Source organism: Pipistrellus kuhlii, unplaced genomic scaffold, assembly GCF_014108245.1.
Source record: "Pipistrellus kuhlii isolate mPipKuh1 unplaced genomic scaffold, mPipKuh1.p scaffold_m20_p_6, whole genome shotgun sequence".
Lineage (NCBI taxonomy): Eukaryota > Metazoa > Chordata > Mammalia > Chiroptera > Vespertilionidae > Pipistrellus > Pipistrellus kuhlii.
In genome coordinates this window covers 58763005-58789746 of record NW_023425562.1, presented here as the reverse complement: position 1 = coordinate 58789746, position 26742 = coordinate 58763005, and the positions used below count along the sequence as shown (strand labels likewise).

The following is a 26742-nucleotide window of genomic DNA, read 5'->3' as shown; positions in this document are numbered from 1 at the left end:
TCTCTCTCTCTCTCTCTCTCTCTCTCTCTCTCTCTCTCTCTCTCTCCCTCCCTCCCTCCCTCCCTCCCTCCCTCCCTCTCTCTCTCTCTCTCTCTCAATTAAAAATTGTGTGTTGGGGGGGAGGGTTATTTTTAGAAAAAGGACATCTGATTTCGGAAGGACAGGTCAGGTCCTTCCATCCAGACAGCAGCCGCTCATAGCACCACAACTGGAATGAGGGGCTGCATCTGGGGAGAACTAGGTAGGAAGGAGGTGTTCACAGTGCACTCTGCCACTATCGAATTCTGAACCATGTGTTACTCAGTCAAAATAACATAATAAAGTTTAACTTTCCTTAAAAGGTCACTCAACTTAGTGGGCCCTACGCCATCTCCACTGTTGGGGCAAACAGCATGAGAACAAAGATCAGGGACCGGCAGGATGAGCTGCCTAATGGGGATCAGGTCTGCCCTCCTCGCTGGCACCGTACCACCATCCCAACCAGGCAATCATCACGTGGCAAGGTTTGGAAGGCAAAAACTCTGCCCAATGCCAGGAATAAATGAGTATTTTTCCAACAAGACCCTAGTAAAATTAATAATCAAGTGTCTCTGTCTCCTTTCCAAACCAGAGGCAGCACGATACAGGAAAGGCTGTGCTTTCTCACCCCCAGCAGCCTCCGGTGCCAAGCAGGAAAGCCAGGGTGTTACAGCACATGGTACAGGTTGGAAGAGTACGCAAATCAGAAATATTGACACATATTTTCCCAAATGGTTTAAAGGATGATTATTTGCACTGCAAAATTAGTTACAAGATTCATTTCAAAGAGTCCCCATATGCATTCAAGTTATAAATTTCTTCAAATCAGTGGAGAAAAAAGGATTATTTGGAGCCAAAATTGGTAGAAAATCCTCATGAACACAAACACTAGCCATCCCCAAACCCCTGAGTTAACAGAGATTGGATATGGCACACTGGATCCTGTGAATGTCCTGAGGAAAAGGTATGTTGAATACTGAGTGATTATTGCTAGAACAAATAGTTCTGACACTAAGAGTCATCAACCAGAAAGCATTTATTCTGAGCAACCTCACACAGCTCAGAGTACCGCCCTGGGAGTTCCTTTCAAGGATACCCCAGAGGCTGCTTTCAGAAATGAACTTCAAAATTGATAACCACCAGTCACCCAATAACTGGGAAAACTGGGCCTAACCAACTGTTCTACCAAAAGAACAAATTGTTTCTCAGAATCTCCACATTGACTATCTGGGAGTATATTTTGACATTTTGAAAGATTTATTTTGCTATTTTTATTTTTGTAGCCACATAAGAAAAACATATGACATTTGGGCTTTCTTTTGTTGTTGTTGCTGTTGTTCTTTTTGGGCATTTTTTCTATTAAAGTCAATCAATGCAGAAGCTCTTAAAATCTGTACACTAATTATGTGCCCTTGAAATGGTTAATTGTATGAAGCTTTTTAAATTCTCTTTTTCCTTTCCTCATTATGACAATTAACCATTCTGCACCTAATCAACTGTGTGACCTTAAGTAAGTAAACTCTCTGGGCTATAATATCCACTTCTATAAAATAACCTCTAGGATCCCCTTCAAGTTATAACATCTGATAAGAGCAATTTAACATTTTTAAAAGACATGAATTAGCCGAAACCAGTTTGGCTCAATGGCTAGAGCGTCGACCTGGGAACTGAAAGGTCCCAGGTTTGATTCCGGTCAAGGGCATGTACCTGGGTTGTGGGCACATCCCCATTAGGGGGTGTGCAAGAGGCAGCTGATGGATAATTCTCTCTCATCGATGTTTCTAACTCTCTGTCCCTCTCTCTTCCTCTCTGTGAAAAATCAATAAAATATATTAAAAAATAAAAATAAATAAATAAATAAAAGACATGAATTATTCTAAGAAAAAAATCACATATTTGTGCACACACGCACACAAACATTTTAAACAAAATTAACTTCAAAAAACAATTTTAGCCCTAGCTGGTTTGATTCAGTGGATAGAGCGTCGGCTTGCAGACTGAAGAGTTCCAGGTTAAATTCCAGTCAAGGGCACATGTCTGGGTTGCAGGCTTGATCCCCAGTGGGGGATGTGCAGGAGGCAGCCAATCAATGATTCTCTCTCATCATTGATGTTTCTATCCCTCTCTCCCTTCCCTCTCCCTTCTTCTCTAAAATCAATAAAAATATATTTTTTAAAAATAAAAACTATTTTAAATACTCATGAATAGCGAAGTCATTGAATTTTAAAATAAAATTATACTGTTAATCAACATAAATTAAGAAACTTAAAATGGTGGGTATATGTGCCAAGATTGGTTTGGCTCAATGGATAGAGCGTCGACTTGAGGACTGAAAGGTCCCGGGTTCGATTCCGGTCAAGGGCATGTACCTTGGTTGCAGGCATATCCCCAGTAGGGGGTGTGCAAGAGGCAGCTGATCAATGTCTATTTCTCATCGATGTTTCTAACTATCTCTCTCCTTTACTCTCTGTACAAAATCAATAAAATATATTTTTTTTAAATGGTGGGTATATGACAAATCAATCTTTCACCATTTCTCCCTATTTTTAAGGCTGGGAACCAAAGTTAAGATTCACTGATTTTTCAATAACAAAGTACTTCTTAATGAAGAAAAATTTTTTAAACAAAGCATTTCTTCTATATCTGAAGTAGTTATAGTTCTTAAAATAAGATTTTATTATTTTAGTAGTTCACTCTTAAAAGTCTTATCAGAAACTCCACTTCTAATTATTCAACACTATCCTACAATTTTTAGCTTGTGCTGAAGGAAAGATAATTGTATACAACAATGTTCCTCCTACAGCTAAAGCCTGACTGTGATTCTGAGCACTGAAAACCTCAGCAAGAAAATGAACTGAAAAGAAGGCCAAGCTCCATCCATAACATTTTCCTTAAAAGGTGAAGAACAGCCGAAACTGGTTTGGGTCAATGGATAGAGCGTCGGCTTGGGGACTGAAGGGACCCGGGTTCGATTCCGGTCAAGGGCATGTACCTTGGTTGCGGGCATATCCCCAGTAGGGGGTGTGCAAGAGGCAGCTGATCAATGACTCTCTCTCATCGATGTTTCTAACTCTCTATCTCTCTCCCTTCCTCTCTGTACAAAATCAATAAAATATATTTAAAAAAAAAAGAAAAAGGTGAAGAACAGGAAAAGACTACTCCAAACATGTATAACTCGAAGGTTTAATCATCCAAGAATGGAAGGTGAATATTAAAGTTTTTGTTTTGTTTTTTGTAAAACCATGTTTCAACCAGAATAACTAAAATATTACAATGTGACTCTTCCTGCCCTACCTATACAACATGTACACTCACTTAATCCACATGAACGGCCTCTGATGCACATGCTGTTTTGTGGCTCCATTTTAGAGATGGACAAACAGGCTTTTATACAAGTGATTTGCTCAATTATACATTTCATAGAGTGCAGAACCCAGGCTCAAGATGAATCTGACTCCTAAGCCCAGCTTTAAAATTTAAACTTCCTCTTCTAAATAAGGTCACTATTTCCTCCTGATACTGGTTGCATCAATCTAGACAGGAAGCTGGAAGGGAGTAGAGCTCTAATTTAAATAACACCCCAGCATCTAAGAACAGCAGAAAACCACAAACCTTCACTCTAACCTTTAAAACAAAGACTCCTGAAATGCCAACCCAATCATAAATTTTAAGATGCCAATCTTTTGGCCCATGCTTCATCCTCTTCTTTCCTAAACTACATTGTAAAAACATGGTTGGAAAGGAAGAGAATCATTTCCAATGTTTAAATTCCAAGTTTCTTAGTTTGGCAACAATACTGTGCTTTGGAACTTTAAAATTATAAGCATGGTTCCCAGAGAAAAACATTTCCTTTATTAGCAACAGGCTCTGAAAATTCCATTCTGATGCTAAATATAACAAAACATCTCTAACTTTTGTAATATACACATTCTCCAGATTATTTTGAAACTAATGATTGTGTGCTTATTTACAAGACAATTTTGCCATAGCGGTTAAGCAACTGTAACATTTTAAAGAATCTTTCAACAGTTCTTTTAATAAATTGATCTGATATGGTTTTCTGAATTCTCCTATGAAATAAGCAAGTTCCCATTTCACAATTCATTTCCCTAAAAAGATCTCCTTTTTAGTTATTCTTAATTTTCTTAAGTTCTAACAAGAGCCGAAGCCGGTTTAGCTCAGTGGGTAGAGTGTCAGCCTGTGGACTGAAGGGTCCTGGGTTCGATTCTGGTCAAGGGCATATACCTTGGTTGCGGGCACATCCCCAGTAGGGGGTGTGCAAGAGACAGCTGATTGATGATTCTCTTTCATCATCGATGTTTCTAACTCTCTATCCCTCTCTCTTCCTCTCTGTAAAAAATCAGTAAAATATATTAAAAAAAAAAAAAAAAGTTCTAACAAGAATATGGGAAAGCACTGCTCGGGTAGCTCAGTTGGTTAAGAGCATCTTCCTGATACTCTAAGGTTGCAGGTTCAGTCGCTAGTTAGGGCCCATTCAGGGAGCAGCCAATAAATGCATGTGTGAGTGGAGCAGTTCTTTCATATTCTCTCTCTCTCTCTCTCTCTCTCTCTCTCTCTCTCTCTCTCTCTCATAAATAAGTAATTTTAATTAAAAAAAAAAGATTACTGATAAAGCCAAAAGCATGGAAGGTTTTGCAACCTATGAAATGAAATAAATCAATATTCTTTAAAACTCTACAGTATATACTCAACAAAGGCAAATATAAGCAAAAAGTTCAGAGTGTTATGAGATCTTGCAATTATCTAAGATTAGTCTAATATAAGCAAGAAATTCAGGCAGTGATGGGATGAGGGACTGTTTGCTTGTTCGGAGCTAATGGACTTCATCAGGCTTTTAACAGAATACAGTAGCTGCTGTACGTTAGGAAGCAACGGGAGCTTAGTGGACTTCACAACCCCAGGCATTCTGACAGTGTCTAAGTGGTTTAAGAGCAGTTGTAAAATATTAGGGCACGTTTAGCTGGACAGCTCCTCCTGTCCTCCCTACCTAAAACAGGGATGAGAAAGTCTTTTCTTGTTAAGAGATTTTTGTGGGGCATTTTGGTTTTTGTGAGTTGTTTTTTTTTTTTTTTTTTTTTTACTTTATTGAATTTATTGGGGTGTCATTGGCCAGCACGTTTTCTCTGGAAGATGGATCCAAGGAGTTTTGGGTGGGGAGGATAGGAACTTTGGTTTCATCTTGTAATCCAGTGGGGGGAGTGGGGGAGACTGGGGGAAGTTGTTTTATTTTTTATCAGCAAGTATGTCCAATTATAACAAATAGGTTTTTTTTAAAATATATATTTTTTATTGATTTCAGAGAGGAAGGGAGAGAGAATGAGAGAGAGAAACATCAATGATGAAAGAGAATCATTGATTGCTGCCTCCTGCACGTTCCCTACTAGAAATCAAGCCCACAACCCAGGCATGTGCCCTTGACAGGAACTGAACCTGGGATTCTTCAATCTGCAGGCCAAGGCTCTCTCCACTGAGCTAAACCAGCGAGGGCTACAAAGAGCTTTTAAAAAACATAGCACACTAGTTCTCATGCCTTCTTTTTTCTCCCTCTTCTCACACCTTCAAGGCCCCAAAGCGCCATTAATAAGTCTGACCCGTCACCCTTAAGCAGGGCTACCTAGCCTCCAACTGGTATACCGGGTGGGAACAGAGTTCTCCCAGGCCCAGCCAGGGTATCTAATAGGAAAAGCAGAGATTTCAAAGTACCTTGTCTCTGCAACTAACTCCTAAACTTACACAGAAGCCCTAAATTTTCTCCAAATCTTATTCTAAAAATCAACATGGAGTGTTCTCCTTGGATGATCCTCTGTCAAAAGCAACAAGAGTTGTTTAAAGCTAAGCATTCTTTCACCTAAGACACCCCTCCTGGTAAAACTACTCTGTTTGCACCCTATCACCAAATCTGCCTTCCTAATGTCTCCCTAATACCCACTTCCCTCCAGTGATCTGCAAACTACATAAGTGGGTGCACGGATTGGTGGAAACCACTGCTCCTCAGCTCCAGCCAAATGTTCATCAAGTGGGGCCAAGATGGAGGATCTTCCAATTATGCAACATAAGCAAGAAACTCAGATCGTTATTGATGAGAGAGAAAGAGAGAATTTGTTGTTCCACTTATTTATGCATTCATTGGTTGATTCCTGTGTGTGCCCTGGAGAGGAATAGAACTCAAGGGGCTATAGAACCAAACGGAGCTACCCTGTCAGGGCAAGTCTTCTTGTTTTAATTTAAAGGAACGCCTGGACCAGAGAAAACATTTGCAGGTCACCCGCTAGCAACCCCCAAGTTAGCCATTCCCTTTCATCCTGGTGCAGGCACCCTCAGTCCATTCTACACACCGCTGCCAACTCCAGTGCTCAAAACCAAGCACTGCTCCAAACACTACCATCAAGTCCCCACCTATATGCTGTCATTCAATATCGACAGCATCACAACCACACACCCCTTTACCTTCCTCAACCCCCTAGACAAACCTCTCACTTCAATGAAAACAGTCTACTCCCCTCCCCCCCCCCCCCAACCAGCTGCATCCCCGCCAAGATGGTCTCTGTCCTTTCCCTCCTGTACCACATCAATGTCCACACTCAAAGCAGGGAGCAAGCCCCTCTATGGGGAGTAGACTTTCCAACACCTGCTGACTGCGTGAGTCAAGAGACCTCTCTGCTTAAAGCCAATGGATTTCGCTTTCAAGGGATTTAAATGTCCTCAGAGGCAGATCCCAGGGTCTTGTCTTGATACCATCCCCCCAAAAATAATTTTTTTTTAGAGGGGTGCGGAAGAGCCTCAGCCGGGCACAGAGGAGTAGAATCGCCTGCCCGAGAAGGCTTTACGGGGGTCTCCAAGTCTTCACCCCCGGGAAGACCTCAGGATGTGAGGGGGTGCAGGGGCACCCCAACCATCCCTGGGAGGCAGGCGGCGGTGCGCAAACTCCCGCGCGCTCCTTCCTGCGCCGCGGGGAGACCACCCCCAATCGGACCCCAGAGCCGTGTTCCGGGGAACCCCGACTCGCAGACCCCTGACGCGCTCCTCGGGGATCCCGCAGCCAAGGACCCTCGCGCTGCCAAGGCCCGGGGCCGCCGGCCGCCGCCACAAAGAGCTGGACCGCCCCTCTTGCGCGTGCCACCCGCGGACCTCCGGCAGGAGCCGCTGCCCCGACCGCGCCCAGCCGGATGCCGCCTTTACCTTCTCCACCGGCGGCGCGTCCGGGTCGCGGACCGCCCGAAGCCTCAGCTCGTTCATGCTGGAGACTCGGGGCGACGTCGGCGCGGACAAGCAGCGCAGCCGCCCGAGCGGGAAGCTCAGAGCGGGCGCGGGCGCGGGCGGACGGCGCTCGGCGGAGCCCGCTCTGCCTCGGAAGCACGCAGCTTCGCAACAGCTCGCAGGCCCCGGAGCCGCAGGGCCGCCAGCCCTTGACCTCGGCCCCGCCCAGCGGCGCCACCACCCTTTCACCGGGGCGGGGCGCAGTGGGCCTCCTCCCGCCCCGCCGGGGCCCGGGAGCAAGCGCGCACGCGCGCAGGGACATCCACCAATGGCGCGAACCCGCCAGGGAGGCTGGGCAGCGAGGGAGGGGCGGAGTAGAAAGGCGCGCATTGGACAGCAACGTAAGGGGGCGGGGAAAGGCGTGCTTTTCCGAGGAAGACTAGCCAATGAGAGCTCCCGCAAGGCCGAGGAGGGCCGGCGCTGGCATCCTAGCTCCTAGAGGTAACGGGTTTGCTGGAGGTGAGAGGCGGCCACCCACGGGCTGCATCTGGGCTTTGTGTCCTATGTAGCTAGGGCTTTTAGGTCCAGCTTGTAGACGCTCGTGAAATCCTGAGTGAAAAGTCCTGGGAGCCCACTGTGTAAGAGGCGGTCGTCACGTGATAAGGTGAAACCCAAACTTCAGTCTGCATTGTTTTTGCAAAGTTGTCTCTAGTACTTACTGAGAGTTAATTATGTGCTAGGCACTGAACCAAGTAATAGCATGAGTCTATCTCATTTAATATGCACAAAGGTTGAAAGAGAAGATCTTTCACGGTTTTTCAAATTTATGTCTTCTGGGCCTTTTTTGGATGGTAATGCCAACTTTGTTCATAGGCAAATCCCTTATGTACTTGACACAGCCTAAGTATTTGTTGAAAGGATTTAAATTTTCTCCTAAAGGAAAATGATTTAACCAAGGTTTCACAGCTAGAAAGTGTCCACTAAGAATTAGAACACAGATCTGTTATTGATTTCAGAGAGAAAGGGTGAGAGGGAAACATCAATGATGAGAGAGAATCACTGACTGGCTGCCTCCTGCACGCCCCCCACTGGGGATTGAGCCCAGGCATGTGCTCTTGACCAGAATAGAAACCAGGACTCTTGCCCTGGCTGGTTTGGCTCAGTGGATAGAGCGTCAGTCTGTAGACTGAAGGGTCCCAGCTTTGATTCCAATTGGGGGCATGTACCTATCCCTGGTAGGGGGTGTGCAGGAGGCAGCTGATTGATGTTTTCCTTTCATCAATGTTTCTAACTCTATCCCTCTCCTTTGGTCCTCAGGCCCACAGCCAAACTGATTAGGGCCAGATCTGATTCTTACCAAAGCGCATACTAACCTATGTTACATAAGTAAGCATCACCTTCAGTGGTCCTCATTCACTGCCTTGTAAGGGATGTAAAACAAGCATATGTCCTTAAGCATATTGTAATTTAACAAGGAAAGAAGATTGCACACAAAAGAATTAGTTTTGTGTAAGCAATTTTGATCTGAACTGTGGAGTTTGGGAAAAACAGAATTCTAGATTTCTTTAAGAGTATATTTCCAAGTTCCTGTAATAGTACTTCACGGTGACAATAAGATGAATGTGGAAGAACACTGAACACAGATTATGTTTTCTTTTGTATTAACAACATTGCACAAATACTTGTTTGGGTTTATTTAGAGAAACAGACCACTCCCTTCAGTTTATCTCTGTAAATTATTTACATAAAGCTTTGCATTTGTTTTCTTTTGTCTTTTTTCATGTTATTTGTAAAAGTAAATAACATGCTGATGTTAATTTTAAAATTCCTAATCTGTTGAGACCTGTGTGATCACCGTTTTGACTCTTCAGTGGTCACTTCTTGAGTAAATTAAGTAAAGTTTATTATCTTAAAAACCTAGAAGGACATGAATGCAGAGAGGACCACAAAGGTCATCCTCTTGAGACAGGTGAAGGTGCTGGTGTCCGTTCCTCACCTTTACGGTAAAAAATGGTGAGAGGTCACATCTGAGTGAATCAACATCACGTCAGTCCTTCTAGAATAGGGGTGTCGAACTCAATCAGAGAAGGGGCCAAAATCTAAAATCCAGCCTAAATCGCGGGCCGAATGGTTTACTGAACAGTCATAAACTGTCATTGTGATGGAAACGCAGCGGAGTGCAGTGATGACAGCGCGGTGCGGGCCACATTGCAAGGCCTGGCGGGACGGATTTGGCCCGCTGGCCTTGTGTTTGACACATGTGACTTAGAGTTTCAGTATGATTATTAAAGAAGATAACCCCCTACAATTTGGCCTGAAGAAATTTCTCATCCATTACTCTCAGCCCGTCAGGCTAACTGAACTCAGACCATGTACATTCTTGAAGTCAGTGCTGTGGAGAAGAGGGGTCAGGTACTCAGACTTCTGGAAGCCATGCCAGTAGACCTTTAGGTCAGCTTTAGGGCTTATCCATCAATTGTAGAAAGAAAGAAAAATATCCCCCACCTGCAGACCAAAGAAGAATTTTATTCCTTTACATTACCTTCCATTTCCTCCTTTATCCTTGATTTTTCTTTTCTTTTCCTCATATTAGCACTTTCTTTTAGGGTCATTTCTTCCAGGTTTGTGGCATATCTTATATACAGCGATTTCATTGCACTCCTTGGTTAGTTCCATTATTTTGAGATGTTATTTTGATTAATAGAACTAGCATGAGATTCTTCATCTCCCAGTATATGCAAGCTGTGATCTCAGCATGAGTACACAGCTGTCACTATAATTATTATTCTATAATAAAAATACCTCCCCCTTTCTTGATATTTAAAAACTGCATTGGGCCCAAACCTGTTTGGCTCAGTGGATAGAGCATCAGCCTGCAGACTGAAGGGCCTCAGTTTCTCGCTCAGTGATGTTTCTAATTCTCTATCCCTCTCCCCTTCTCTCTGTAAAATATCAATGAAATATATTTTTTTTAAACTGCATTGGTACAAACAGCAAGAAAATTACCCAGCCTCTTCCATCTCCGCTGCAGAGGGCAGTAAGACGCAAAGGGTCCCAGATTGCGAGAGGGATGTCTGAATGCTGGCTTAGGCAGATCCCCCGGGGGACATCCCCTGAGGGGCCCCAGGCTGTGAGAGGGCACAGGCCGGGCTGAGAAACACCCACACAAATTTCGTGCAATAGGCCTCTAGTCTGTTAATAAAATTATATTGGTTTCAGATGTACAATTCTGTAATACATATTGTGTATTCATCATCCCAAGTCAAGTCTCCTTCCATCACCATTTTTCCTCCCCCATACCCTCTTCTATATCCCCCATTCCCCAATATTTATATTCTTACCTTTTCATCTACTTTGTGTACACTTACATCCAGATAAAATAATTTTATTTTTTTAAATATATTTTATTGATTTTGTACAGAGAGTAAGGGAGAGAGATAGAGAGTTAGAAACATCGATGAGAGAGAGTCATCGATCAGCTGCCTCTTGCACACCCCCTACTGGGGATATGCCCACAACCAAGGTACATGCCCTTGACCAGAATCGAACCCGGGACCTTTCAGTCCCCAAGCCGACTCTCTATCCATTGAGCCAAACCGGTTTCGGCCAGATAAAATAATTTTAGAAAATTGGAATATTATTATTTATACTGTTTTATAACCTGACTTTTCTTTTTATTAAACTAGAGGCCTGGTGCATGAAATTCATGCACTCGGGGTGGGGGCCTTCAGCCCTGCCTGTGTCCTCTCACACTCCAGGAGCCCTCAGGGGATGTCCAAGGAGTCAGGCATCCTTAAATGCTGCCGAGGAGATAGGAGAGGCTCCCACCACCACTGCTGCCCTTGACTGCTGTAAGCTCAGCTTCTGGCTGAGTGGCGCTGCCCCTGTGGTCAGTGCGCATCATAGCAACCATTTGTTCCGCTGTTCAGTAGATTTGCATATTAGCCTTTTATTATATAGGATGCCCTTTAAGAATGGTATTTGAAAGGCTATACGGGGCTCTGTCCAGGTAGCTCAGTTAATTTGAGCACTGTCCCTATATGACAAGGTTTCAGGTTTCCATCAGGGCATATACAAGAATCAACCAGTGAATGCATAAAATAAATGGCACAATAAATCAATGTCTCTCCCTCTCCATCTTCTCCCTCTCCATTCCTCTCTCAAATAAATAAATAAATAAATAAAGGTTATATTCCATTCGTCTTGCAGATTTATCATAATTTACCTAAGAAACACCATATTAGAATTCAAGGTTATTTCCAATTTCAGGGGAATTATTCATAACTCTGTAAGAATCATTCTTTTTTTAAAAAATATATTTTATTGATTTTTTACAGAGAGAAAGAGAGAGGGATAGAGAGTTAGAAACATAGATGAGAGAGAATCATCGATCAGCTGCTCTTGCACACCCCTTACTGGGGATGTGCCCGCAACCAAGGTACATGCCCTTGACCAGAATCGAACCTGAGGGGTCCCAGTCTGCAGGCCAATGCTCTATCCACTGAGCCAAACCAGTTTCAGCTGTAAGAATCATTCTTAAACATGCCTCATCTTGGTAAGTACCTCTAATCACTTCTTTAGGAAAACAATCCTAGAGATTAACTTTCTGTGCCAAAGAATAAATAACATTCTAAAGCTTTCCATACACATTTCCAAATTATCACCAGAAAAATTATGCCTATTTATACTCCTACTAGTGGCCCAGTCCAGGAATTCATGCACATTGAAAGGAAATTAATTAGAATCCCTGGGGTGGCGCCATGGCTCGAAGGGTGTCTGTGGAGTGAGCAGGGGTCCCTCCAGCAGAATGGGTTCCTTGGCCTGGCCTGCAGGGATCGGGCCAAAGCCAGCTCTCCAACATCCCCAAGGGGTCCCAGAGTGCAAGAGGGCACTCTGCAAAGTTGCTGTCGTACAGGGTATGGAATGCAAACGCAAGTGTGCAGTAAACCAGATTTGGGCGGACAGTGCCCCAGGAACAACATAACCCACAGCCAAAGGTGGAATTGTGCAACCCTGTGAGGAATTGGGCTCCCTCCTCTCTGGTTCCTGGGTACAGCTTGGCAGCTCCTGCATTGAGTGTCTGCCCCCTGGTGAAAAGTGGGTGTCATAGTACTGAACAGTCATTTAGCTTTTTATATATAGACGCATGAAAGTGCCCACTCCACTTTCTTCAGTCCTTCCTAAAAAGTGGGTGTTAGCACAACTTTTATTAATTTGGTAGGTTAAAATTCTCTCTCTCTCTAATTTCTATTTCTTTATTAATATGGCCAGCCATTTTTATTCATACATTTACTAAGAACACTGAAAGCCAAACACCTCTGGCTTTGCTTTTGTTTAGATGCTTTAATTCCCTTTTTCTCTTAGTATAATGGAAACCAAGTATATGAGCAATCAAGATGCTCTTAGGCATACTGAAGTTTTAAAACTTACGTTTTAATAGGGTTTTGGGGGGGTAGGGTGTTGCCTTATATGTTTAGAAGCCACAGCAAAATCTCATAATTAGTTACTAAAATACTTTCTTTTTTAAATTCATTGATTTGAGAAACATTGATCTCTTGTTCCAGTTATTTATGCATTCATTGGTTGATTCCTTTTTGTGCCCTAATCAAACCTGAAACATTGGTGTATTGGGACGATGCTCTAACCAAATGAGCCACCCCTTCAGAGCCTAATTTTCCATTTCTTATTAGGTTTACATTTATTTAAAATTTTTCCTGAAATTTATGTCAGTGAACAGTTACTAGGAAAAGTCTAGAAGTTTAACCAATTGTTTGGTCATAATTTACTTAATTCATTCTTTCTCTCACTGATTGGAATAGCACCACTACCAGATATTAAAGTGATTGTCTTAAACCACACATTGAATCATGTCAAAGGCCTTCTTTTGATAACTTACCCGTGCATTTACAGAGGGCTTGCAAAGTCCTATAAGATTTCACCCCTGCCTTCGTTTGCAAAATCACTTTGCACCACTCTTACCATTGTTCAATATGTTCTAGATAAATCAAAGACTTTTGAGTTCTATTATGTTAATTAGACCTCAATAAAATGGGAACAACCGCCAAAACCGGTTTGGCTCAATGGATAGAGCGTCGGTCTGCGGACTGAAAGGTCCCAGGTTCGATTCCAGTCAAGGGCATGTATCCCCAGTAGGGGGTGTGCAAGAGGCAGCTGATTGATGATTCTTTTTCATTGATGTTTCTAATTCTCTATTTCTCTCTCTTCCTCTCTGTAAAAAATCAATAAAATATATATTTTTAAAAAAATAAAAAATAAAAAAAATAAAATGGGAACAACCCCCCTTGTCCTAGCCACTATGGCTCAGTGGATAGAGTACTGGACTGTGGAGTCAATGGACCCTGGTTTGATTCTGGTCAAGGACACATGCCTCTATTGCAGGCTCAATCCCCAGTAGGGGGCATTCAGGAGGCAGCCAATCAATGATTCTCTCTCATCATTGATGTTTCTAACTCTCCCTCTCCCTTCCTCTCTGAAATCAATAAAGATATATTTTTTTTAATTCTGTGAAATAGATGCATCTAATAGAAATAACAGAGGATGAAAATAGAGTAGAAAAGGTAATATATTTTTTTTTTAATTGATTTTTTACAGAGAGGAAGGGAGAGAGCTAGAGAGCTAGAAACGTCCATGAGAGAGAAACATCGACCAGCTGCCTCTTGCACACCCCCTACCGGGGATGTGCTAGCAACCAATATATATGCCCTTGACCGAATTGAACCTGGGACCCTTCAGTCCGCAGACCGACGTTCTACCACTGAGCCAAACCGGTTTCGGCTAGAAAAGGTAATATTTGAAGCCATATGGTTGAGATTATTCTGGACTTAATGAAATACATGAATCTTCTGATTCAGGACTCAAAATTCTCTGAACATAATAAGTAAAGCTAAATCCATCCTTGACGCATTGTAGAAAATCTAAGGAATTCTACATACCAAGATACAATATCAACTGAAGAAAAATGCTATAATAAAAGTGAAAAAGAAATAAAGAAGCTGGGGGAAGAATATATATAATGGGGAAATGATCTACGCTAATAAAAGAGAAATATGCAAATTGATCATATCTCCATGGTGCCCACCAGCCAATCAGGAGTGAGAATGCAAATTAACCCAATAAAAATGGCATGTTAATTTGCATAAGCAGGTACATAGCTGGGCAGGGAGGGTGCATGCTATGAGGAGGGCTGGGGGCAGAGGGAACTACAGGAGCAGCGCTCTGGAGCAGAGAAGACTGAAGGTTCCGGCCAGAGAGAAAGGCCTGGGTCCCAGGTGCCGGAGGAAAATTGGTGCCAGCAGCCAGGAGAAGGAGTCTTTGTGCAATAGGCCTCTAGGTAGCATATAAAGTGCTCCTTTAAAAAAAAAAAAAAAAAATACACCTTGCTCATGACAATGAGGCAATAATTTTTTTTTCCTTAACTGAATCAACCATTTTATTATTTTTTAAATATATTTTTATTGATTTCAAAGTGGAAGGGAGAAATAGAAACATCAATGATGAGAAGGAATCATTGACTGGCTGCCTTCTGCACGTTGGACCCAGCCCACAACCCAGGCATGTGCCATTGACTGGAATCAAACCTGGGACCCTCTGGTCTTCAGGCCAACATTCTATCCACTAAGCCAAACCAGCAAGGGCAAAAGTGCTCCTTTTAATCAATGTGAAAAAGACAGTTTGATGGAAAAAATATAAACTTTCAATGGTCAAGATATATATATATGAAAAATGTCCAACCAATAACACTTTTTATTTATTTTTTGTGTAACACTTTTTAAATATGCAAATTGAAATTTTCCACACAAATGAAAATTTCAATTTGCGTATTTTAGAAAAATCAGGGGAAATGAGCATGCTCATAGTCTTGGCTAGAATATACCGTATTTTTCGGACCATAAGATGCACCAGTTTTTAGAGAAGGGAAATGAAGAAAAAAAGATTCTGAAACAAATAGTGTCCTAAAATATTTTATGTGCATTAAAACCCAACATCACAGTCATAAACACATGTAATCAACCCTGTAAAGTAAACAGCAGCATTTAGAACCATTTTAGAGCCGGGCAAGCACACAGAGACCACACAGAGCCAGGCAAGTAAAAAAACTTTTTTTTTTAAGTATATGTGTAGGCTATATTTGGACCATAAGATGCAGGGACTTTTTCCCCCCACTTCTGGGGGGGAAAAAGTGCGTCTTATGGTCCGAAAAATACAGTAAATTGCAATCTTTAGAGTTCAATTTAGCAACAATAATAAAATATTTTGTTTACAGATACATATCCTAGGGCAAAGGAAACAAAGGAGAAGATAAACAAATGGCACTACATCAACATAGAAAGCTTCTGCACAGCAAAAGCAGCAAAAGAAACCATCAACAACAAAAAAGGGAGCCTACTGTATCGGAGAACATATTTGGCAATGATATATCTGATAAAGGTTTAATATCCAAAAATATAAGGAACTCATACAGTTTAACAAAAGGAAGACAAACAATCCACTTAAAAAATGGGCAAAGAACCTAAATAGACACTTCTCCAAAGTGAATATGCCGATGGCCAAGAGACATATGAAAAAATGCTCAAAGTCACTGATCATCAGAGAGATTGAAATTAAAACAGCAATAAGGTATCAATCACCTCACACCTGTCAGATGGCTACCATCAACAAGTCAACAAATGACAAGTGCTGGTGACGAGTACACTGCTGGTGGGAATGCAGACTGGCAGTCACTATGGAAAACAGTATGGATTTTCCTCAAAAAATTAAATATGGAACTGTCATTTGACCCAGTGACCCCACTTCTAGGAATATATCCTAAGAAACCTGAAACATTTAAACAATAAAGAATTTAAATTTTAAAAAAAGAAAGAAACCTATAACACCAGTCAGAAAGAATGTATGCACTGCTGTGTTCATAGCAGCACAATTTACAACAGCTAAGACCTGGAAATATCCCCAGTGCCCATCAGTAGCCATGTGGATAAAAAAGCTATGGTATATTTATGCCATGGAAGAGTATGCAGCAGTAAAAAAAGAATTTCTTACCTTTTCAGACAGCATGGAGGGACCTGGAGAATATCATGCTAAGTGAAATAAGTCAGAGAAAGACAAATATCATATCTCATTCTTATGTGGAATCTAAAAAAATAAAAATAAAATGAACAGAGTGAATCCAAATCCAGAGACATTGAAACATGGAACAGAGTGCGGAATCAGGGTGGGGAGGTAATCAGCCAAGGACCTTGTATGCATATATGCATAACCCATAAACAGACAATAGGTGAAGGCCTGGGGCAGAGGGCTGGAGGGAGTCAATGGAAGGAAAAGGGGGAGAGGGAATATGTAATACTTCCAAGTATAAGAAATAAAAAAACAATAATCAAATATTTAATGTGTATACTCTTCCACCCAGCAATGCTAGTTCAAGAAGTTGATCTTGAAAAACGACCTACGTGTCCAAAGGTGTCTGTAATGACAAGAAATTGGAAAATTGGGTTGCAACCCTAAAATACAGATATGCTTTATTGAGATTCGCTTGATTGTCTTCCACAGGGGTGGCAAAACCATCCCTCTACCAGCAAAAAAGTCACTCTTGGCTGCCTTTCTGGCTTTATTGCAGTGGAATGGAAGGAACCGCAGTTATCTCTGATGTATGCCTGTTTCTCCGTCTTTTTAAAAGGTATTCATTAAAAAGTTGTATGACATAAAATTACCTTATTAAGTACATAGCAGAAGTGTTAACGGTACGAACCCAGTTTTGTTTTGTTTTTTTAAATAAAAACGTGTACTTATAGAAAAAGCAGCTTAGAAAGCAGTATACAGAAATGATTGTGATACGAGCTGTGTGTGTGTATGTGTGTGTGTGAGGGTTTTAAAGAGATGGTGGTGGGGATGGTGGTGGGAGCTGAGAATGTTATCATAACTGTACATCTTACATCGTTTGACTTTTAGGTCCACATCACTTCTACGATAGCAAAAGTAAAGTGCACACTTAAAGCAAATGTTTTCTTCAGGCTACAAGGCGTCTTTCCCTCCCGATAGGAGCGAGCAACTCTCTATCCCCGAAGCAGGGAGGGTGCTCGGAGGCAACACAAAACTGGAGCCCGTGGACCCCGGGCCTGAGCCTCAGTGCTGCCCGGGCTTGTCCAGCGTTCAGGCCCCGCATTGACTAAAAGGCTGGCAATCCTCCCGGACGACGTTCCGCCCGCCCCGGAGGCGGAGGCGCAGCGTTCCTATCCCTCCCTCTCTTACTCCCTCACTCTCACCCTCCAATGGGCGTCCAAGGGGGGCGGGCTTAGCGCGAACTAGGCACACGATTAGTCCTGGAACCTCCCGCCCAGGGGTGGGCGGGGCAGCGTGGTGACGTACGATTACGGGACGCAGAGGCGGGGAGTGCACGAACGCAGGCCCGGCGGTATTAAACGGTTGCGAGCGGAGCGTTCTGGTGATCGTCGTAGGTCTCAGGCTCTCCCCGCTGTGGTAGCCGGCTACTCCTCCTTCTTCACTTCGTCTCTAGCCGCGTCGTTGAGACTCCGCCACCATGTTCGAAGCGCGCCTGGTCCAGGGCTCCATCCTGAAAAAGGTGCTGGAGGCGCTGAAGGACCTCATCAATGAGGCCTGCTGGGACATCAGCTCGAGTGGCGTGAACCTGCAGAGCATGGACTCGTCCCACGTCTCTTTGGTGCAGCTCACCCTGCGGTCCGAGGGCTTCGACACGTACCGCTGCGACCGCAACCTGGCCATGGGCGTGAACCTCACCAGGTGAGCCCGGGAGCGGTGGGGGAACCAGGCCTTGGTCCTCTCAACTCCTCACTCCCATTCCCTCCCCCTCTTGGCGGGAGCTTTTCTGAGCTGGCCTCTCATTGGCTGGTGTGGGCCATTCCGCCTTCGCATTGGTCTGCTGTGCCTGGGGGCGGGACCAGCGGAGCGCGCGGTGCCGAAAGCCCGCGCTGGCCGAGGCGGGAACTCGCTTTTTCCGCGCCACTGTCACAAAGCGGGCGGTGGCGGGAAAATGACGGGCTTCCCCGGGCTGCTAGGAAGACTCTTTTTTGGAGCTCTTTTGGTCATTAGGTGCCGGTGGCCTTGACTGGGAAACCATGGTCATGGATGACTTTATTTTACTTATTTTTTTAAGTTTTAATGTTGAAAGAATTACATATGTTTTCTTTTTATCCCCGTTGACTCCCCTCCTAGCCCGCCTTCGCCCATCCCCCGTCTTGGATAACTTTAACTGCTTTATAGTGTTCCCTACCTGTCTCCTTATTTAAGGAACAATAACTTATTTCTGGTCTTCTATTACTAAGTTGTAGTGATCACCCTCTTCAACTTGAGAAAAGATTTCTCCAGGGCAGTGGCTTGCAACTTTTTGATCGCTATCTAGTATATATACGTGCTTAAAGTTTTAAAACCTTATGAGAAATATAAACCCATTCTACATGCTGTTGCAGGATTCTAGGGCAGGGAAAATGGGTAAAGTTGAAACTTTAAGGCGAAACACTCTGGGCAATTTACAACCAGCTTGTAAATAACCAGCCATTACCTTCACCAGCCAAGGGTAATTGAGAGAAAATGGTTAAAAAGCTCCCTAATGAGAGAATGCTGTAAGGGAGAGAAAAAGAAAAGAAAAAAAACGGCAGTTTTATTCCCTAAGCAGAGAAGCTAGCATCTCAAAGTTTGGCAAGATAAAGTTGCCAGGTGCTTCTTATGAATTCTGAGAAGGTCACAAGAAAATAAAAAGGATCCTCGAGAATTAATCTATGCCAGAATATTCCAGTAAAGGAATACCTATAGACAGGAAGGTAAATACCCTACCTGGCTCCCTCTTCAGATTAGCTGAGAGCCCATCTGCGCTTCATAAGCCAGAAGTATTTGCCTGCTTTGCTTTTTCAATAAAGGTGCATGCATTAAATAAATTGGCTTTTTACAACACAGCCAAGGTCTCATATAAATTCATTTATATGAAAAGACAAGAATCAAGGTTAGGAACAGCTCCCTCCCACTGACTGAGGGGCCTGTCTAACAGAGCATGCCATGTCTTTTAATAGTAGCATATTGTTTTAATGGTCGTCGTGGTCCAGTAACTTAGCCACTAAGAGGATTTGCAATTCAGAATATACTGCTTTTTTTTTTTTTTCATTTATATTTGAAAGTGGAAATTATTGGTGGCAAGCTGCCAGATTGCATTCCAAAGTGGCTGGACCGGTTTACGGGTCATCCTGGAGCACATTTACTTAACTTGCCCATTCTTCAGCCTAATGGTTAAAAATGATAACTCCTTGTTTAATGGCTTAAACTCTAACCATCTTAACATGGTGTGGATTGTTAGGCTTTTGGCCAGGTGATTCGGGATGTGAAAGAGTTTGCAACTAAAAGAAGAGATATGTATAGAGAGTTTAATTTACTTTCCAGAAGGGAAAGTGTGGGTGTATTGCTAATTAATACAAGGACAAGAAATAAACTGCAGCTGCTCTTTTGAAGGGTAATGGTTGCTGTTGCTAGGTGACAAGAAAGGGAGGGGAGTTTGGAGGTTGAAATTGAGCAGGCTTCCAGGTTTGTAGTTAGTTATTTAGGAGACAATCAGGAGAGATTTCCTAGGGAGGTGTCTTATTTTTCTTTTTTTTTTTTTTTGTATATATATTTTATTGATTTTTTACAGAGGAAGGGAGAGAGATAGCTAGAAATGTCGATGAGAGAGAAACATCGACCAGCTGCCTCTTGCACACCCCCCACTGGGGATGTGCCCACAACCAAGGCATATGCTCTTGACCAGAATCAAAACTGGGACCTTTCAGTCCAAAGGCGGAAGCTCTACACTGAGCCAAACTGGTTTCGGCAATTTTTTCAAAGCCTGCAAACTATTCTTAGAGTAAAAGTTATGAAGAGTTCAAAAGTAGCTTTTTTTAAAGAGTGGGGGTAGGACTTTCTATTATCCCTGAGTTGTAAAAAAAAAAAAACAAGGAGGAGGGTTATACAAAAATGTAGCCTTGAAAAGTAACTTGTGTTGTAGTTTGAACAGAGGGACTGTTTGAATCAGAGGAGCTAACAATTCTGGATTTTAATTACCAGGTGTTGCTCATAAATTGTGGAAGGCTGTAGCAATGAAAAAAGAGGCTTTTCCTATTCTTGTACATCAATCTTAAATCCTGTGTCTTCTCTGTTCTAGCATGTCCAAGATACTAAAATGTGCTGGCAATGAAGACATCATTACCCTAAGGGCTGAAGATAATGCAGACACCTTGGCACTCGTGTTTGAAGCTCCAAGTAGGTTATACTCTTCTACTGACTTATCCTGAAGAAAACTAAAACGCAACATCAGTATTTTCAAAGTTCTGAGAAATTGAAAATAATGTTTTTTGAGGCTTAATGCTTTTCTTCAATAATGTTTGCTTTCTTTTGGTAGACCAAGAAAAGGTTTCAGACTATGAAATGAAGTTAATGGATTTGGATGTTGAACAACTTGGAATTCCAGTGAGTATCAGTTTGATTGAATGTACTGTACATGATAGCTACCTAAGATATGTTAATATAAAGCCTACTTCCTAACAACTATGTATCTGCTGGTGCATATTCCAAAATGGAGTTACAGTACTCAAAAAAATGGACCATTGGTTGACTTCATTGTTGCTGAGTATTAAGATTAGATTTTAGAACCAAGGGGCAAAAGTTTATTAGATTATGTTTATCAACATTAAAGGAGAGAGGTAGTGTTGGAAAATTCTCTTGTCTGGTCACGCTGCACATTCGTTGTTCTTATGCCATAGTCTAATGTCCTTTTTTTTTAATAAATATATTTTATTGATTTTGTACAGAAAGGAAGGGAGAGAGATACTAGTTAGAAACATCGATGAGAGAGAGTCATCAATCAGCTGCCTCTTGCACACCGCCTACTGGGGATATGCCCGCAACCAAGGTACATGCCCTTGACCGGAATTGAACCTGGGACCCTTCAGTCCCCAAGCTGACACTCTATCCATTGAGCCAAACCGGTTTTGGCTAATGTCCTCTTTTTAAAACAAATATATATATATATATTGATTTCAGAGGGGACAGGGTGAGGAAAGAGAAATAGAAAAATATCAATGATGAGAAAGAATCATTTATCGGCTGCCACCTGCATGCCCCACACTGGTGATTGAGCCCACAACCCAGGCATGTGCCCTGACCTGGAATGGAACTGTGACCTCCTGGTTCATAGGTACACGTTCAGCCACTAAGACTTGCAGGCCGGCTCTAATATCTTCTTGATTTAGCCCTGGAGGATAGATGATTTGGGGAAGCTCTACTTCCCTGGATTTTACTGTTAAAAGGTTTAAGCTCTACTTTGTTTTCTTATAGTTATTCTTATAACGTACTTGTTTCAGATCTGCCTTTCTTTTTTGAGTGGTTACAGTGCTTTAAGTCACAATAAGTTCCAACATAATTCTGAGTTCTCCTTTAGATGTTGATTCTTAAGGAAGAGATGATACCTACCAAATCTTTAATTCCCAGTAATTGATCTTTAAGGATTTTTGTGTTTCATTTTGTTTTATAGGAACAGGAGTATAGCTGTGTAGTAAAGATGCCTTCTGGTGAATTTGCACGTATATGCCGAGATCTCAGTCATATTGGAGATGCTGTTGTAATTTCTTGTGCAAAAGATGGAGTGAAATTCTCTGCCAGTGGGGAACTTGGAAACGGAAATATTAAGTTGTCACAAACAAGTAATGTCGATAAAGAAGAGGAAGCTGTAAGTAATTTTAAAATAAAATATTTTGAAGAGAATTACAACACTGCTTAATATTGGGTTAGTCTGTGTGGGCTGGTATAAAATACCATAAACCTGATTGCTTATAAGCAATGAAATTTTATTTCCCACAGTTTTGGAGGCTGGCATAATTGGTGTCTGGTGAGCACCTACTTCTCGATTCATAGGGCAAGGGAGCTTTCTAGGGTCTTTTCTTTTTACTCTATTTCAGAGAGGTAGAAACATCAATGATGAGAATCTTTGATTGGCTTCCTCCTATACACCTCCTACTGGGGATCTAGCCTGTAACCTCAGGCAAGTGTGCTCTGACTGGAAATCGAACTGTGACCACCTGTTTCATAGGTTGATGCTCAACCACTGAACCATACCAGCCGGGCTGAGGTCTCTCATAAGGTCATAATCCTATTCATGAAGGCCCCACTTCTGAATACCATAACACTGGGGATTCAGTTTTAACATTAAAGGGGGAGGAGGGACATGATAAACATTCTCTATAGCAAGATAAATACTAAAAATTAGAGAAAACTCGAAAGGAAAATAGACAAAATTGCATTTTTACAATTTGTAAAAAAGTGGAAGATATTGTTGAAATTTGCAAGTGATTTATAAGTGCCATCTATTGTAATTTATAATTTGTAAGCAGGGAACGCAAATTCAATGTGAACAATGTGCTGGTGTATCAAACCCACACATAGTCTTAACACGTTAAACGCATAGCCTGTTTTGTCTTCTGAACGGAAAGGATAGTGGCAGTCACCGGTGGCTGACTGGGCACTTTACGTGTTAAGAATAGGATTGAGAGGCTAGGTGTCTAACCTTTAGGTTTCTGGTGGTATTTACTCTGCTTTTATCAAGTAATTCCGCATAGGATACCTCAATAGAACGATCTAATGAGGGATAAAAATCTAGCTGCTAGGAGCTCCTGTATAATCCACATTTAACCAAAAATTAACACTATTTCCTAAATGTCCTTAAAATAAGGTTTTCCTGTAATCAGGTGTATTATTATTAGAGCATTATAAACTAAAATTTGGTAATTGTACTGAAATAAAACTTGCTAGCCTGTGAACAAGTTAACTGTAAATCAAGAACAATTAAAGGGCCTAAACTCAAGATTATTAGAATTAAGTAACATTCAAAGTGCTTAACACAGTATCTGGCATATTGTAAGTTTATAGTAAAGATTAGGTATTTTCTTGTCCCTTGCTTGAGCAGTCAGTTCACAGATTAAATGAAGGTAAACTCCATTTAAATAAAGACTTCTTTATTTTTAATATTGAATGTCCAGCAATAAAGCTGACAATACATAAGAAAATAAAAGGATTGATTTTTACTAATTTATTTCAGATTTATTTTTTTAATTTATTTTTTTAAGGGAGTGGGACATTGATTTGTTTTTCCGTGGTTGTACATTTCTTGGTTGATTCTTGTATGTGCCCTGACTGGGGATTAAACTTGCAACCTTAGAGGATTCTCTAACCAACTGAACTTCCTAGCCAGGGCTCACATTTATTCTTAAGTCAGTATAAAAACACTCCCACACTAAATGAACATATTATGTATACACCTAGATAGGCTTATAACCATAATTTCAATGCACATCATGGTAATGCACCTTCATGTATTCTCTCTGCAACATGAATTTGGTAGTAATATCTGTTATGGATTCTTTAATAATGAGCAGGAAGATTCTTTAGATGTTTTAATATGTGGATCTCAGGCATGTTTATTCATTGAGCAGGGAATCCTTTGAGTTAGAGCTGTTCAAAATTGTTTAAACTTCAAGGGGAATCTCTCAGGTCAGCATTCCTCTAGTGCCAGTCTAAATACTTTTTAAAAGTCTATTAAATAGCAAAACCATAGGGACAAATTGCAACTTTTATCTGTCTCCTAAATTACATTTCACTCCGTTTCCAACTTTGATTTTTTAAATTTTCTAACATTATTTCATCTGTAAACATTTTAATACTATTATACTTGAAGTATAAACATTAAACTTTACCACATACTATAAGAAAATTATTCAATATTAAGGCAGTTTTTGTTGTTCCTATTTCCTTGGTCATGTCCAACCTGCTTGAATCAAAATTTTAAGAAGGTATATAACATTGCATTTTAGTTGTTCTCAATCCATTGGTTTTCCAATTTGTTTTTGCCTCTCCATTGCAATTTGACTTGTTGAAAAAAACTAGGTCATTTATCATTGAGCTTCACAGAGTCTGAATTTTGCCAATTCCTTATATCAATTAATATGTTCCTCCACCTCCTATTTCCTATAAATTAGTAGCTACAGCTCTTGAGGCTTGATATTCAGGGTGTCTTTGTTTTAGGGGTAGGAGAGCAAGAATACTTAATAGATGGTGGTGTGTACTTCTGGTAGGAGTCATGGGGTATCTGAATACCTTTTTGTGATTTTTAGCATCTATAAATAGTCAATGTCTAGGTTCATTAAGTCATATGTTTTGCAGAGTTTTAATATATTAATATATTTCATTCCTTTATTTGCTGGTTTATTTTCTAGAGATACTTCCATAAATAAATGCTCTTATTACCTAATTTGGTTATCTGAGATTTGGCTCATATACAGAAAGACAAGCTAAATAGTTGTTTTGGTTTATTGACCTATTTTCTAAATTAGTTTCATATCACCCTCCCATGTAATAAGTATATATATTATTAAAATGTTGTAACTTTACTTTTTTTTTTTTTTTTCTTTTTTTTTCATTATAATGAATCATTTGCTTTTTCCCCTTAGGTTGCCATAGAGATGAATGAGCCAGTCCAGCTAACTTTTGCACTGAGATATCTGAACTTCTTTACAAAAGCTACTCCACTCTCTCCTACAGTAACACTCAGTATGTCTGCAGATGTACCCCTTGGTAAGAATTTGTTAAATCTTGTTTTTAATATACTTTTATTGACTTCAGAGAGGGAAAGAGAGAGAAACATCAATGAGAGAATCACTGATTGGCTGCCTCCTGCACCCCCTCCACTGGGGATAGAGCCCACAACCAGGCATGTGCTGCCCTGACTGGGAATCAACCAGGGACCGTTTGGTCTAAAGGCAGATGTGCTATCCACTGAGCCAAACAAGGGCTAAATCTTGTTTTGTAGGTATGTGTGCAGTACATCTCAGTAATTAATCCAATGTTCCTGTCTTCTTTCAGTTGTAGAGTATAAAATTGCTGATATGGGACATTTAAAGTACTATCTGGCTCCCAAGATCGAGGATGAAGAAGGATCTTAAGCGGTTTTAAAATCCAAGAAAACAAAACAGCTCTTTGAGAACTGCTTCTGAGATTTCAAAATGCTTTTACAAGTCTCTTTTGTCACCAAATTTGTACCTGAGTACATATGTAGATAATGTTTTCTGTAAATAACCTATTTTCCATTCTTTACAATTTAAAGCATAGTCTCAAGTCAAATCTGGTCTTATTAACCTAGAACTACTCTGCCTTATATAGAAATAGTTTTTAGGATTTTTATAACAAAGGGTTTTGACTATTAATCAGTTTTAATGTTTTCATCTTAGAAGTTTGATATCACAGGACAGTGCCTTCATTTGAACCTTGACTAGGGAATTCACAATTAGTGCTACCTTTTTTGTGTAAATGTTATATATATTTTTTTCAATCTAGAGCAGCCAGATACAAATACATTAGGTATAGCCATAAAAAGCACTCCAAATGCTGTTAGGTAACAAGATATTTGTGAAGATTCAGTTGTCAAATTTATTTTTGTATTTTCACTTGAACTAAAGAAATGAATGGGAGAACAAATTCTATGCTTCATTTTTTTGTCTTTTTTTGTAAACAAATACTTTTTTTGTAAACAAACAAATACTATACTAATACTTTTTCAGAAACCTACTATACTCAAAGGTCGGTTTATAAGACTAGAATTGTTACAGGGCGGTGTTTCTTTAGCCTAGGAAACTTTACAAGACATAAGAATTACTATGTTTGTGATGGGGCCCAAGGAGTATGTTTGCAAAAAAATTTTTCTCTAGTATAAATAGCTTTATTTGAGACTTATCCTAGTGTAAAGGATGAACATGGCTTATCTCTTAAGGGTGTTGGGTTCAACCGAGAAAGTGAAAAGGCCCAGTAGTTGTGAAACAGGCTATTTAAACATTCCCAGTAATTGTGTTTACAAGATCACAAATTGGCATCCTACATACTGAAGGCTGTTTTATTACATTCCTTTTCCCCATTATGTTTGGATTAAATAACTGGTTTCTTTGTTGTACCTGGACTTGAGTTCTAGTGATTGGACTTCAGAACTCACTGTATCCGGTGGGTAACCATTACCTTATGTGCCTGGGTGGAAGGAGATTGGCAGCAAGGGAGCCTGATGGCGTTTTTTTTCGAGTGATGAAAATGTTTTATCTAGACAGGTGATGGATGATCCCAAGACCGAATTTGTTAAACCTCATCCATTGTACTTTTATGTAAATTATACCTTAATAAAGTTGACATTTAAAAGTTTCGCGTGTGGCAAAATATTTCTGTGGGCAGACCTCTCTTACCTGGGCAAGGCCGGATAGCCTAGGACAGTGTTTCCCAACCTTCTCTCATGATGAGAATCACCTGGTGGAGTTGTTAAAACACAGATTCCCGGATCCCAACTAAGACGTGCTAAACTAGAATTTTTGGGAACATATAGGTAAAATTGCATACCTAACTTAGTGCTCTGTATATAAAATCTGTCTTAGAGCACTAGTTAAGTATACAATTTTACCTATATGTTCC

At 41.0% G+C, this 26742-nt stretch overlaps 2 protein-coding genes across 2 annotated transcripts in view; one reads left to right on the top strand and one right to left on the bottom strand.

Moving 5' to 3' along the window:
* The window catches only part of CDS2 (CDP-diacylglycerol synthase 2), a 42856-nt gene extending 35355 nt beyond the window's left edge, over positions 1 to 7501 (bottom strand). Inside the window, exon 1 of the mRNA XM_036419748.2 lies at positions 7219 to 7501. Within this exon, the coding sequence (XP_036275641.1) occupies positions 7219 to 7275 (57 nt within the window). The 5' untranslated portion in view covers positions 7276 to 7501. The remainder of the gene's footprint in view (positions 1 to 7218) is intronic.
* Positions 7502 to 17624: 10123 nt separating this feature from the next.
* PCNA (proliferating cell nuclear antigen) lies at positions 17625 to 26479 on the top strand. The gene is made up of 6 exons (XM_036419749.2): positions 17625 to 18009; positions 20411 to 20508; positions 20648 to 20715; positions 21779 to 21973; positions 24747 to 24870; positions 25159 to 26479. The coding sequence occupies exons 1-6, from the start codon at positions 17789 to 17791 to the stop codon at positions 25236 to 25238; spliced, it is 786 nt and encodes a 261-aa protein (XP_036275642.1). The 5' UTR covers positions 17625 to 17788; the 3' UTR covers positions 25239 to 26479.
* The last annotated feature ends 263 nt before the right edge of the window (positions 26480 to 26742 follow it).